The 15623-nt window shown below is 37.5% G+C and overlaps 2 protein-coding genes across 2 annotated transcripts; both read right to left on the bottom strand.

Annotated features, from left to right (window-relative positions):
• Nucleotides 1–1264: 1264 nt before the first annotated feature.
• On the bottom strand, nt 1265–4589 carry LOC143482240 (homeobox protein Hox-C11a-like). Its single transcript, XM_076980588.1, has 2 exons — nt 3768–4589; nt 1265–2356 (listed from the first exon to the last, which is right to left on the bottom strand). Exons 1-2 carry the CDS (start codon nt 4462–4464, stop codon nt 2124–2126), a joined length of 930 nt encoding a protein of 309 aa, XP_076836703.1. The 5' UTR covers nt 4465–4589; the 3' UTR covers nt 1265–2123.
• A 7395-nt stretch (nt 4590–11984) lies between these two features.
• Nucleotides 11985–15276, bottom strand: LOC143482312 (homeobox protein Hox-C12a-like). Its single transcript, XM_076980686.1, has 2 exons — nt 14620–15276; nt 11985–13586 (listed from the first exon to the last, which is right to left on the bottom strand). Exons 1-2 carry the CDS (start codon nt 15242–15244, stop codon nt 13348–13350), a joined length of 864 nt encoding a protein of 287 aa, XP_076836801.1. The 5' UTR covers nt 15245–15276; the 3' UTR covers nt 11985–13347.
• Nucleotides 15277–15623: the final 347 nt, after the last annotated feature.

A 15623-nucleotide genomic window follows, 5' to 3' on the forward strand; every position in this document is an offset into this window, starting at 1 on the left:
GCGAGAAGTTTGTAGAAAGCGCTTTATTACGCAAGGTTAAAGGTGTTGACCTTGACTCCACGGAAGTTCAAAGACAGATTGTGCATTGGAAGCGTATGGACTTTGAACAGATCCTTCAATCTACAGAATAATTCCCCAAAACATGAAAGCCATTAAATTTAAACCAAAATGTTCCAGTGCCCACCGTGCGTACACAACTGAATAGACATTTCGTTAGCACCAGACTAATCCAGATGGGCTCAAATATACATATATGCATTCACACAGAATTCTACCACGTTTCACAGATGTGTGAATACAGAAAACCAACATGTTTTTGACTAAACAATCGGCATTTAACTATTACAATTCCACGACGTAAACATAATATGCATAAGTCATCTTGTAAATATACCGTTTAAAACAAGAAATTTTCTTGTTACCAATTTCTTTGTCTCACATCCAGTCACATCCACTCCCTGTTTATTTACTTTTACGGCGGAAGGAATCCCAATCCTTAGAGCAGAAGGTGCAATTAAGACAAAAACAAAATACCGTTTAGTGCTGGTGCATTTACGACAGTGTCTAGACTGGACGTGTTTTCAACCGACCGTTGGAAATTTCTTTTAGTGCGCTCCCTTAGCGGTCTTCTAGACTTTTACCTACACACTCGAGTTTTCTTCAAGACTATATGACTGTCGTACCTGGACGTTAACAAATGCGCTCTAGCAAGTTCACTTTAATTATTTGCAAACATTTCATGTAACTAATTATACCAAGATACACAGCCCGGCTGCACAACCATGACAAATGATGAATCAATGCATATTACCTTTAGTTGTTCAACAAAACCAACTTCGATTTGATGACTTTTCACAACAATTGATTTACAAAAGGAAACGGTCTCTGGTTTTCCAATTACAGGCTATAGTGGTTTTAAAGCTCGTTTATGTTTAACATTAATCTTCGAGTTTTCCATGTTTCCAAGAAGGCTTGTGTCAACTTCTGTTAGTTGTTTCATTGTTCTTGCATACACAGCGCACATGTTGAACTCTTTTTTAAAGAGCTTAATGTTTTAATCTTCTATATAAAAGGAGCACTAACTGTCTGATACCATCATAATTCATAAATGTCCATGCTGGATCGTCCCAAATGAATACTTCCTCACATTTGACTTAAATTCTATGGTGCATGCCAATGTTCTATATGTACAAATTCTAAAGTAAGGGTTCTGAGGGTCTGAGTGAAATGCTATTCAAATTCCAGCCACAAGAGACATATATGGTTTGGTTTAATTTAGGAATTACGTTGACTTTATTTTTGTTACATTCTTAACTTTTGATGCATATCTTCATAGTTTTCTCTTATTTTCACTGCATAACAAGTAAACTGCAAGCAAAAACATTTCTTAAATGGTGTAGAAATAGAAAACCCTGCAACCTTCACTATATACCTATAGGTACCTTCCAGTTCGTTTTTAGTAGATAATGAAACTGAAAAAGAAATTGAGTGAAAATAAAAAATACATATTTACAAGTAGTAATACTTCACAACTTGTTATAATGCTAATTGCATAGTCTCTTAAAGAAGGGCAGTTTGGTAATGTTTTAACGATTTCGACTACACAGTAAAAAGTCTTTGTGACTAAAATAAAGAATAATAATAATAATAATAATAATAATAATAATAATAATAATAATAAAGGATATTAACTAGTAAATATGCATCCTAATGACAATACTTACGATAAGCCCATTACAACGAATCAAAGACCGCGGAAATTATGATGGCTTTCACGTTATAGTTCATGTGAAATGTCACTTAGGCCTATCTCATGCTTCCACGCTAACCGTTTATGGGGAAAAAGAGCATTCACTTGATGCAAATGAACACTTTATCCTTTGCGCGCGTTCCCTTCTTAAGATCTTAATAATATTTTATTATTAATCCGATACTTGAAGTTAATGGCATTAAAAAGCAAGACAGACTAAGAAATGAAGAACCTATTTGTCCTTAAAGTCCGACTGTTGTGGCATCAACCACATTTTTGTCTGAAGTTGGTGCTTCGACGATGTCTTCGTAATCACTTCGAGTTTAATTTTGTAGATTACATATCCATTATTCGCCGAGGACAAAATGACAGTTCACAAAAGCGGATTACCAGAATAGTACTGCAGGCGATCTCGGCTTAATTTCTTCTCTTTCATTCGTCGGTTTTGAAACCAGATTTTAACCTGTCTGTCAGTTAGGTTTAACATTCTCGAGAGCTGGAGACGTTTTTCTTTGTTGATGTAAACGTTAAAGAAGAACTCTCGCTCAAGTTCTCGGATCTGAAACTTAGTATATGGACACCGCTTCTTCCTCGTCCGTGGTGTACCTTAGAACAGTTTAAGAGAGAACAAAACAGAGTGCAAGGTCAAATACGTTACAGGCACTACAATGTGAACAACAGCGTGCAACAAAAGCATCAAGAACACCTACCGTCCGGTTTAAAGAATAATTGTGTATTATGCTTACGTTTCCAATATTTGCGGATGCTCATTTGTATAAAGTAGACACGATTCTGAATCAGAGCGGTGCGTCCACCACGCCGAAAGCAGATGTAAATGTTTCTTTGTCTCATTCTCACAGGATAAAATCTGCCTCGATATATCAGATCTATATGCAAGTGCTCGTTAGTGGAAATAAACACGGAACACAGTTCGTCTTCAGCATGCATTACTTAAAAATGGATAGTAAATCGAATTGTTTTAAGATCACAGCAGATACGACATTGCATAATCTAGTATTAGTAGCATAACCTTAACCATGTCACATGATTGCTTTATAAAGAATTCGCACTGACCTCAAAATAAATTGTAGCCTAAATATATCACATTTAATGTTTGTACGTAGACTCATCAATGCCTAAATTACTAGTGCAGCGTGCATATCTAACGCTAACTTTGAATCCTGTTAAGAGTACATCTACAGTGTAGTAAAACACACTGAGAAAGCATTACATCTGCATATTTACACAATATTTACACAATAGTGTAAATGTTGCCTATCGTGTAAGTCAGGGCATGTTAATAGCTCAGTTATAGCCAATATAACATTTTAATCTAAATAAAGTACCCTTACCCTTAACTACCCTTACACTTAAGCATATCTAGGACTAATGAGATGACGGTATTTTAAAATATTTAACATTCTGCAGCCAAAGAACGTCGGGAAACGCTATTATGTTAACAGCTAACTATATTAATTAAAAATAAACCAAAATAGCAGTACATAGAAGATGTTGCACCAGCACTAATTGCAGGCGACACAAGAAGGATGCACTGCAGACATTTTGCACGTGTCTGTAAACTGCACATCTTAAAGCAAAGCTGCCAGCCTACAGTGTAAACCAAGGGAGCTACTTATATACCAATCAGTGAACTATAGCCTACTATATCTAGGCTTAAAAAGCTACTCGCCGAAAGCACTGTTATGCCCAATTGCTTTTTACTCTCTACAGCCGGCGAATCATCCCTTAAAATGCCTTAGCGCAAGTTCATGATCAAAGTTAGCATTTGTCACAATAGCTGGCTCTTAAAATTTCACAGACTCACATATAGCTTCGCCTGTGTGTAGCATATCGGTTTTTCAAAGATCTTTCCCATCGTAAAAATTCTTCTTGTTAGAAGAAAGAGCTTTGTAGGTTATAATAAAATCCTTTGAATGCTTATAAAACTCCACATAAAATCTGACCGACGAAACACCGAGCTTCTCCCTTTTCTCCATTTACAGCTACAGATACCTACTGGAGTGATCGGTTTTGCACAAGTTGTCATCTTTTTTCCCGGTAGACGAAGCACATGAACCCGACGTTGTGTTGTCCTCATCATCTTCATGTTCTTTTTCTGGATCTTCGGTTCCACGGAGGGCTGGGGGCGCATTCGACGCCGAATCCGACTTGCTGGTGTCGCTTTTCTGCACACAGTTCTCTAGCGAGCCACCGTCCTGTCCGCAATGGACACCGTCGAAAAAACGATCAAAGCCTTGCGGAAGGACGTTATTCTTCCCCACGCCGGAATAAAAGCCCGTGCTAGGGTGGTTTGAGCCAGGGTGGTGGTGATGGTGGTGGTTGTAGACACTTTCATTCTTCATCAACATTTCCGTCATGGTGGATGATGGCGGAAGGCATTCTCTGTGCACCAGGTCCTCCCCTGTATAGCAGGATGCATAGTTCCCTCTGTGGTGCCACTTTCCCGATGGATCCAGTCCGTATGACACGTCTCGAACCGGCTGAACTTGTGAGAGGTTCGTGGAATAGGGGTAGGTGATCTGGCGCGAATGGGCCTGCGGCAGAAACGAGGAGACTGCAGAAAATTCAGGGACGTAATAGGTGCAGCTTGGGAGGTATAGATTTGAGGCACAGCCCGTTCGCTCTCCGAAATCGGAAGTTCTGTCTTTTCGCGTCTGGGAGCAGAAGTTGCCCAGATTGACCGAGTTAAACATCGTTCTAACCCGTGCTCCCTGCGACTACAGATAGATGTTTTGGATACGAACAGCAGAAGGGGAAAATTTGGGAATGCGAGATGACGCGCTTTCCGTCTAAGTCGCTCTAAGACACGTGATCGAAAGTAGATATTGTCGTATATCAATTTGAAAACCTTACATGCGTAGGAGTGGTTCTCTTAAGATATAGGCGGCTGAAACGATTGGTTTTCAAAGACCACAGGAAAATAAGCGGTAATTAAGTTTTTATCCTGATGTAAATGCATAAATATTTCAGTGAAACTAATTTTGCAGCATATAGCACATGCGCAGTGTTATAGTACATATATTAAGCATTCCTTAGTTCATTATTATTTGATAATACACACACGCACACACACACACACACACACACACACACACACACACACACACACACACACACACACACACACATATATATATATATATATATATATATATATATATATATATATATATATATATATATATATATATATATATATATATATATATATACGTAGTGTACTTAGGTAAAATAGGTAGAGATATTAAACATTGTAGTGAAGTACACGTTTTCCAGAGGAACTGAAACAGGACAGCTGTGCAAGCAAATAATCACTTTTTCGATCTTTAATTATATCAGCGTGATATGTTGAACAGTACAACAATTCATAAAATTCATAATTATTTCTCTCTTTTTGACTAATATTCTTTAACCACGTTGATTTAATATATATTGCGCAGAATGTTACATTTTCCATGCGTCAGTTAAATAATTATATAACTGCTTTATAAAGTATCTGGTAATCAGTATAGTCAGGATCGTTATATTAGTCTAATCTAATTAGTCACATTAGTCTAATATGATCTGCAGGGTAAATGTAAGATACTAAAAATAAGATATATATTATAATATAACCTACGATATAACCTATATATAGTCTGGATGTTTTATTTCACGTGATACAGACATCAACAAATGTTTTATGTGGCTTAAGTATTATTAGATTACAAAACACGTACCATCTTTCTCTCTGTGACCATCTTTTGCGATCATTTTTCAGAAGTGTCTGATTGACAGTTGTAGTCGCTTCCAAGTCTTTGAGGACTTAGTTGTAACAAAACAACATCCACTAGCCGGAGCACGTGACATAAAGTGAACCCGAAATAATAGGTTGTATCCAAAGGAAATGTGAACAATTTGGTAACAAATAGGCCAATTATCCTTCTGTTTTGAAATTATGATACATATGAAACATTACCGTCGATACTGGAAAGTCCCATGTGGCGCTATTCCTTGTTTACATCTCTGAATATTCGCCTACTGGCTACGTAATTTAAGAAAACCGTCATCGATATGTTAAAACAGTGAACCGTTGGTACAAATGTGACCTTTCTTAGGGATAAAAGGTTGGATGCCTTCAGTCAAGTACAAAGGAACCAGACAGCTGTCCAGACAAGCCTTGAATTTGACCACTAACATTTTGTAAGCAACAAGCCTACCATAAAACGCCAAATAGTCGCAGAGGTGTTTTTGTTTGCGAAGAAGACTGGAATCATATCTAAATACACGGTTTCCTTAATTTGCTCCTTTTGGCACATAGGCCTACATATCATTTTAATGTATAATTTAAGTGTATGCATAAGGAATGCAATAAATATCGCACTGTGCATGACAACTAGGCTACGACATATTCCACTTAAGCAGTAGTAGTCACCTGGGTTACTAATTTCCATCAATATATAATTTGATGTGGCTTGATTGTTGCGTCAGCTAAGAGACAAATAGCCTATGCAACGTAATGTACAGGAATTTAGATTTTATTTAAATGGTTTGCCATTCTGAATAAAATATTTTTACCATTTCTATTTTCTGTATTATAAATGTATTTTATATTTTAAACATAAACTACTATAACAGCGCTAAATTTATAGCGGAATCGGTTGAGATAAAAGGCATTCTGGACTTTAGATCGGCCTCCAAAGATGACCATTAGCTGCCCCTTCTCTCGTTCACCAGTTACGGAAGCTACTCTGCACATTCAAATCGTTTGGCATTCTGTTATGCGTAAACCTCTGTCACTCTTTCAGATATGTATTACGGGACTAAATTTGATGCAGAAAACCCTTTACCTGATATATCCTTCTCTCAATTGTACCAGTATTCTGCTTTGTTCTCTGGTTGTCTGCCATGTAGGAAGGAGCTTCAGAAAGCTATGGACAGGAAATCATAGCTGAAATACATTTGGCATTCCGTGTTCTAGAGTAGAAACCGGTACTAGGAAGCAAATTTTAAAACATGTATTTCTGCGGAATATTGTCAAAGCCTCTGTCTTAGAAGCAAAAACGATGAGAACTGCTGGGCCTGTGTTTCCTCAATCGAAACATGAAGTCCCTGAAAATGAAAAGATCAAACCTTTCAAGCGTTTTCTCTCAACAGCGATCAAGATAGTTGTTCAACGGCATCTTCGCGCATAAATCGGCTCTGAAACAAGCCTTAAACGTGGCAAGCGTGTTAAATAACGTTATTGTCCCCTCACGGCTACGATCATTTTAACTGGATGTAAGCCAAGCTATTAAATTCGGTTGTATGAGCTGCGAACAGTCTAAAGCATCAGCAAAAGAGCCATCGCTAACACCAAGACTCGAGCAACCCAGTGAATGCTGCCATTCTTGCCTGTAAAAGCACGGTTAAAAGATCAACGCAAGAAAGACTTAAGATATAAAACAAATACAAACCATATGCTCGAAAGCAAAGCAAAGTAACACCTAATGCTAAATTATATTGCATTTATTAACACAATTATTATCACTAAGTAATGTGATCAAAATAAATACATAACCGTCGCTTGCATTTTGGCCGAATGCTCCATGAAAATGCAAGCGGGCGAAAATCAAACTAGACATTTATTGTTGTAAAACGTGAAAAACTGAAATTACTCAGTCTTAATGTGTATGCGTTCTTGCCCTTTATTGCACATACAAACTCATGCATATATTAGTCATACAAGACCCATTAAAACACGGAAACAATTTGTGCATTTAGCTGTGATTTATTCACTCTGGTTAACGTTGATGATTTCCTTAAATATATTAAAAATATTAAATGTGTACTGTGTTTGCATTGTATGGTCATCATTTCTGAATTAACTTGAAAGAAGACGTTTGACTTGATATGGTTTGGCTATGGTTCGACAAAATACATCGTTGAATTTTGTCAGTTGAAATGAATGGTTCAAATATAAACAGTTCGTTTTTTTATTAAATGATAGGGCTTTCATGGTGCATTGTATTTATTGTTTACACGAAAAGCTTACCGTATGTGTTTGTGGTTTTAAACTATAACAGTATTATCTGTTTATTGATGTGGACTTGGAAAAAGACGTTGATTAACCTTATGTTCTAATGTTAAGAACATTCTAACATGATTTGTCTTAGCACTTAACGTTTTGTATAAAATGGACTTTTCCCCACGGTGAATAGGTAGGGGAAACATGTATCAAAGTGTTTGTTCTCCTTGTCGTATCTGATAAAAAGCAGACGTATGAAAGATGAAGTAGTATCTGTATTTTCTTACCGAATTTCCGTTTTTGTTTCCTACAGCATTCTGTTTCACTAAGCATTGGGCCCTAATTAATTTCCTATCCAATTCAGGGTTGCAGCGCATAGCACATATACCCACGCAGCATTAAAGAGAAAATACAGCTGACAGAAAACGAATCAAAACATAGTCAGAACTCGGTCAGAACTCCAGGGCTGTCTTCACTATTCTTTCTTAAAACATCAGCGATGATTATCAGAACTCCATATAAGGTGCTTACCAACTCGACCTTCAATTTGTATTGGTTCCCGCCCACATACGGAACCTAAAACTCCAGGACCTTGAGCTATTTCTTCATTTTGTGAGATGAACTCTGGTTTCTACGTGTGCCGAGCAAAAAAGTACATTCCAGAGAAGGGACGGGAAAGGCATGCCTTGACTTTTGTACATCAAAGGGGTGTTGCACTGTAGATGAAGGTGGCATAATTAATAATCAATTAGTATATAATATACAATATAGTAACATGACACACACAATACATACTTGCTTACTTTCAAAATCTTTGATATGGGCACTTGTGTAAGTTTGACACAGTGATTCTCCATTTCTTCCCTTTCTGTCTGTCTCTGTCTCTTTCTCTGTCTCTCTCTCTCTCTCTCTCTGTTTCTCTCTATCTCTCTCTCACACACACACACACACACACACACACACACACACACACACACACACACACACACACACACACACACACACACAAATAAAATAGATGAACAACCGTAGGCAACGATAATTATGAACGCCTCTGCAAAATAGTGTCTTAAAGATTAATTTTTTTATCTTTGTGTGTCATTTTTAGAAACTTTTGGCCTGTCACAATTTGAAAATATCAATATAAAGAAGCGTAACTTCGCGTTTAGAATATAATGGGGCGATTGCCGACATGACTGCATGGTCATAATACGTCTACGTGGTTTGAAAAGATTTTCGAATTTTCTTTTATCTTTATTTGTGTTTGTGAGTGCACACGTTTGATAAAAACAATACATATTTACCTAAGATTAAGTATAACATTTGGATTAGTCTACAAAGGCTACAATTAAATTACATATCGGCTTCTATCGAAATATGTAATTTGTTAGAAATCAACATATCCTTCAAATTTATGTAAAGTATAGATTATAACGAAACGGTTGCGGTATATCACTGATCTATATAACATTTACGCTGCATAAGCTTTTTAATATATACTTGGTTACCGTCAGCTTGAATTCTAACAACATAGTCTACTGTGAATGTATCAAAACATCTTGAACAAGCTATATGAAATGCAAGAACATGATCTAGTAAAACTATAGTGCTATGAAACTGTTAAATTAAATAATAGAAGTGAGATAAACACACGCGCACACGCACACACACACACACACACACACACACACACACACACACACACACACACACACACACACACACACACACACAGAAGTACACACCTATACACAACAAACGCGCTTGCACGAACTCTATCACACACATTCGCACTCACACACACTCACGCACAAGGACGCTTCTTATTGGCGCGTTGTCAGTTCAAGGTCACTGTCTAGTGCGCTGGTATCTTGGATGTATCGAAACGGCCGTTCTGAATCCCAGACTAGATATGACAAGCGTAAACAAACAGTTTTACTTCCTTTTACGTTGCGTGTTGACAGCGCGATTGTAAAAATAACATACTGCGATTGTAAATCTAAATTAAAAATTTAGGCGTAATACATGTAAATTGCAACCTGAAAACAAAAATTAAAAATAGAGCTGACAATCCCATTGAGAGCAACGAGAATGACAGTAGGGCAGTCGAGTCGCTGATGTCTAAACACTTCGTCAGTGGAATCTAAAACTTTTTTGTTTGTGTGTGTGTGTGTGTGTGTGTGTGTGTGTGTGTGTGAGAGAGAGAGAGAGAGAGAGAGAGAGAGAGAGAGAGAGAGTGTGTGTGTGTGTGTGTGTGTGTGTGTGTGTGTGTGTGTGTGTTTGCTTGAGAATTCTCTCTGACCATGATGCCACTATTTTTGTAAAGCTAGTTCGCCTCTCTTAAACATCTGGACAAAACATTAAACGAGAAGAGGGCCTACGGAGACTTTGCATAGTTTCTAACCAAAGCAAGACAAATACGTAAGTTTATAAGTTTAGAACATACATGGTCTAAACATTTGTAATCTTACATTCCCTCTTGTACTCGACCCAGGCCGCTATCACCACACGCGCGTGCACATACACACATGCACACTGCCACATTCAAGGTCTGTGTCAATTGCATAGATATATGACCACAGACCTATAAAAGTGCTGCAAGTCCGTCTCAAAGTCAAAACCACGCGCCTTACTTAAAGCGCTGTAGTATCATTCAAACGACCAAAACACGTTGTGTTGCAGACCAAAACAAACAACTGCCGCGTTTAACACGGGAAAAATATGTTTCGTATCTTTTTCCCCTAGGATATTCACATATCAATATGTATATGGAAAATAGTGTCAAGTAAAGTGAATCCCTCTATGTTGACAGACTATTGCTAGACTGAGATGTCCAGTGATGGAATAGAAACTCGTGATCAGATTACATGCATAGGCTAAAGGTTTTTATATTGCCAATATTTGAATTTAAGTGATGGATGTTCCTGAAGCCAAAAATAGGAGAAATCCACATACCTGTGCATTTTTAGAAATAATTTTTTTAGATTTTTAAGCATAGCATACATTTACTTATTGTGAAGGTAAGTACAGCATGCATTTAAAATCATTAATAATAAATAATACAAATAAAATCTTAGTGTCAGGCCAAGCACTTACATTAAACCGAATTTGCTTAAAGACCTTTTGAAAAATTAGCTTTGAACGTTAGGAACACTGAAAGGCACAATGTTGTGGTAACATGTTGTGGTTCATTTTCACACAAAGCCTCACGCGCTGTTATTCTTAGTTCATAGACCAGCAGCAATGCAAAGCAATCCAAAAGGAATTATTCTATATGTTACGTAATGTAATGTTTAATGTACCCTAAAAGGCTACTGCTATAATACAATATCAAGTGTTAGGCTATATTTCTTTTTCTTTTTTAAGCAAATATAAAAAAATATAGTGCGAACACGCTGTGTTTGACCAAACTGAGTCAAATGGTAAACGTACAGAAAGCGGGAGGGAAAGGTTTTCATTGCAGAGTTTATTATGTCCTCTTTGCACCTTTTAAAGTACCGTATAAAGTGATGTTTGAAACAGATAACAAACATTAAATAGCATGTCGATTGTAACCATATTTTATTTATTTTATTGATTTAGAAATTTTGTTTTCATATAAAAAAATTTTAATGTTAAAGTCAATTACTAAATGTAAAAGAACATTGAGATTTATAATTTCAGCATGAAACTTTTATCAATGAATCGACATCAAACACATTAAAAACGTTCACAGTTTTTAATAGACGTGAATCGGGCACGTACACTTATATAGTAAGTTATATTATTTTGACAAGCAAACTTAGCAACCCAGAAGAGAACAGACAAACAAACACGAGTAAAACAGATCGTCGTGTTTACCATTCCAAGACTAGCATCACAGTTTCCTATTTTCACACATAAGTCATACAAACAGGATGTTTTGTGGAAAAAAAACTCAGAAGAAAAGTACGAAGGAAGAGCAGCACTTATTTAAATAGGCCACTAATGCATGCAAATACTGCACCAGAACAAGCTTTGCTACTTTCGAATAATAATTAAGCTTGTTCGTTAAATCTAGTTTCCTCTACAGAATACGAATGATTAAATGCATAAAACAATCGCTATGCAAATGCAGAGACATGTTTTGTTGGTTGTTTTTCACACCACTGGAACCAATTTTTTATTTTTTAATGTTTTCATCATATGTATGTATTTGTTTGTTCTCTCGCATGTAATCTAATGAATTAATTCTGCTAAATGTCGCCGAATAGGGGAACAGGGAGATTTTAGGGGCTTGTGAGTCCTTAAGTGATTGTTGAAACATTAGTTACTGTTTTTTTTTGTTTCACTGGGACCATAGTGAAATCTTATCATACGGCACAAAATCCCTAGTGGCGTCCTTGATCCCACTACTCGTCATGACTTTAATTCAGGACATTACGGAATAGCAACATTACTCAGACTTGTTTTGGTTTTTAATGAGTCAGACAAACATTAAAATGTATAATTCAAATCTATTATATGGTCAATTTATAGATGTTTCATCCCAAGCGGATTAGACCTATAGACTGGGATAATGTAAATATATTCTCTTCTGAAATATTACTGTAAAGGAATGCTTTTTGATAAAATATAGATTACCTAGTCATAGTTTTGGCGTAGAAGTAGCCTAGATGCAACTTAAGCACTAAAAAAGTCTCTTTATTTAATATAAACTTTATTTAATATACCAAGCTTGTTCAAATACACATGGAAATAAAATGGTTTTTGTGAAAGCAATGGAAAGTGTGTATAGCTAATAAACAAACCTTCCGTATACTTTCGCGTATTTTCTCAGTAAATACACACTGATAGCAAATAGTATTAATAACTGAACACCAGTTCGCGTCTAAGCTCCCAGATTCTGCTGATTAACTTTGCGTCCAAAAATAGCAGCAAGAACTAGCACCCAGTTGCACAATCTCCTACAACGTTCACTATCCAATTATATATTTGCTGACTCTGAAAGCCCCCACGTGATGCGCACGTGGAGGACAAAGTATGCTTAAAGCGTAATTACGTGAAAAAGGAACAATTTTATTGTTGTTAACTTTAAGAAATCTGATTGTTGATCATGGGTTCGATGAGAAATGTCACCTGCTTGTTTTCGATACAGAAGACCGTTAGTGACGTAGAAAGTTGCTTTCGTGAGTCTTTTTTTAATCATGCTCATGGACCTATAGTCTCTTTTATATCCTTTGTGTCCGGCCCATTGCATTTAGATATTTATGCATATATATATATTGGACATGCTACACCAATGGACATTTTTTTACTTCAATAAGACCTCAAAAAGTGTTTTCCTGTTTGGATTTCATGCGATACGTGTAAATTGTCATCGGTTAATATGTTAATTGAAAAGGTAATTTCCGATGCCATTAAACCAAGTCAGCAATATTTTAGTGTATTTTAATGATTCCTATTTGGCGATCTTATTAAACTAAGGATAGACTCGTGTCAAGAGAGATGCATTAATAAGTTTGTTGGCATTAATATCAAAATCTTTATATCATTGTGGTTAACCTATATTGGGAACACCTCTATGGGCATATTTGTTTGTGTCCTGAAATGTACGGTTTATTTTCTGCCTTTAAAAGAAGGACAGAGCCTGTTCTCTTAGCAACAGTCTTTTCTTCTTCATGCGGCGGTTCTGGAACCATATTTTCACTTGTTGGTCCGATAGATTGAGTCGGTCCGAAAGCTCCCTCCTTCGCTGACGGGTGATGAATTCGTTGAGCATAAATTCACTCTCCAGTTCGGCCAGCTGTAGTTTGGAGTAGGGCTTGCGCTTCTTACGGGTTCGTGTATGCACAGGGTACCACGTCGCACCTGTGGTGACAGGTTGGGACCATTAAGTGGGGAAAAAGAACATACGCACAACAATATGCATTTTCAGAAACAATATCAGAAATGTCAAAGTACGTATAATGCTTCAAATGGAGTCGAATCACGTCAAAAGCACATCTTTTTGGTACGTTCTGGCTACCTTTAAATATTGGCAATATAAAAATGTTTAGCATTTTCATATAATTTTCTTAAGAAACTTTAATCATACATAGGGTGAGTATCTTTATAACACCGGCGTACTTTTAAGATGCGGTCAGAACTACAGTGCTTTTGAAAGCTGAAACTAGGCCAAAGTGTAAAGTGGTGTTTTGAACTTCTAGTAGTTGTCACACAAATTGGCTGCACTGTACGTACACATATTACATTTGGTTAACCTTAAAGAACCTTTTTGTCTTGTTTTTCGTTTTTTATTACAGTAATACGTCAATACATAGGCCTATCTTTAAACAAATTTGGGGTATATGCGTATAAGCATGATCATTTCATGTAACTGTAAACCATAAGAACTGTTGTCTGCGTGGGAAGGGAGTAGCAGTATCAGTACAAGGCAATACAGACAAAACGATCTTGAATGTTGTTGATAGTAACTGTGTTCTCTGTGAGTACGTTAAATATCCCGTACGAAAATCTGCACACCCACCTCCCTGACCTTTATTTGAGAAGACGTGGGAATATAGTATCACAAAAGAAAAAAGAAAAACGTAAAGAAAAAATGGAAGATAAACGTATTTGCTGTCCTCATCAGCAGATCTATGTCTGTTTTATTGCGCAAAACGCGTTTACGGTTCTTTACAGAGGAAGATGTAAAGCCAAAATGGGTTTCTAATACCCTCCCCTAGTGCTGCCTACCCCAACGTGCAAGTGTTTCCCCCCTTGCTGCACTGTTTCTGTCCCGTTTCTGTCATCTTGTGGCAGCTATAACTACATATCCTAAAACACGATTATGTAGCCAAAACGTGCACATTCGTCTGAGAGGGGATCGAAACAGACTGTCACATATATGGAAACTACTCACCTCCGCCCGGTGCTGTTCCGTTTGCGGGTGGGCCAAGGGATGGTAGTGCATGTGTGAGGATGCCTGGGGCTTTGCCCCCTTCGTTTTGTGACGAACCAGAGTCCGATTCCATGGAGTTACAGGATGGCGGGTCTTGCGTCAGATTCTCGACAGTGGGTCCGTACTCGTATTTAGAGTAAATCCTACCACCGCCCATCATATTCGAATTGTGCAGTCCGTGCTCTGGCGTTATAGACACTGACGAATCGTCTCCTGCCCTTTCATCACGTTTAATGTTTGAACTGTCGGCGAAGTTTTCCCGGTTATTACCTCCACCATTGACTGTGCATCCACCACAGCTGTAAAAGCATTTGTTCTCTTCTTGCCGTGTAATCTCACATGCTCTGTTAAATGTGGGGTTCAGGGAGACGGGGTTGCTAAAGAAGGACTGAGTGTATCCGTTGCACTGCTCCGACTGACTCCAAGGTAGGGAGCAAACATTGTCCCTTCTTGGGTAAGGGAGGGAAGGTAGACCCGCCAGCTGTCCCCCAGAAGCACGAAAGTTGGGGAGGTAAAACGTGTCTCCGGTGTGGATGTTTACCAAAGGTCCCACAATCCCGGTATTAAGAAGGTTATGCTCGCCCATTTCGGCGGGCCCGAACAAGAGCTTCTAGTTTATAGCAATCTGACATTTAACGTAGTTAAAACAAGCGGCGCACCCCATTGGCTGTGTGTTGGTCACGTGGCACTGGTGAACTTGTATTACACAGAGTGCCACCCACCGGTTTCCACGTCTGACTAAACAAAACAACTTCTGGTTTACTGATTTTATAAGGTTTTAAATCCGCCATAAACATTTTACAAAATATAACCTGTGGTGAACCAAAAAAGAATAAAATTTGAATAAAATAATTTGTAAAATCTTTCGTATAGCCCTAAACTACTACAAAGAACAGGCTACCTATGAATTCTTCGTAGGCTAATTTGACAGGTTATTTGTATATTGTCACAGACTATTTTGACCA

This window comes from Brachyhypopomus gauderio, chromosome 1 (assembly GCF_052324685.1).
Source record: "Brachyhypopomus gauderio isolate BG-103 chromosome 1, BGAUD_0.2, whole genome shotgun sequence".
Classification (NCBI taxonomy): Eukaryota; Metazoa; Chordata; class Actinopteri; order Gymnotiformes; family Hypopomidae; genus Brachyhypopomus; species Brachyhypopomus gauderio.

Coding starts and splice junctions, on each gene's coding strand:
- LOC143482312 (XM_076980686.1), bottom strand. CDS start 15,244: ATGGGCGAGCATAACCTTCTTAATACCGGGATTGTGGGACCTTTGGTA. Junction 13,587..14,619: donor CGGAACAGCACCGGGCGGAG/GTGAGTAGTTTC, acceptor CTGTCACCACAG/GTGCGACGTGGTACCCTGTG.
- LOC143482240 (XM_076980588.1), bottom strand. CDS start 4,464: ATGTTTAACTCGGTCAATCTGGGCAACTTCTGCTCCCAGACGCGAAAA. Junction 2,357..3,767: donor GTGCAAAACCGATCACTCCA/GTAGGTATCTGT, acceptor AACTGTTCTAAG/GTACACCACGGACGAGGAAG.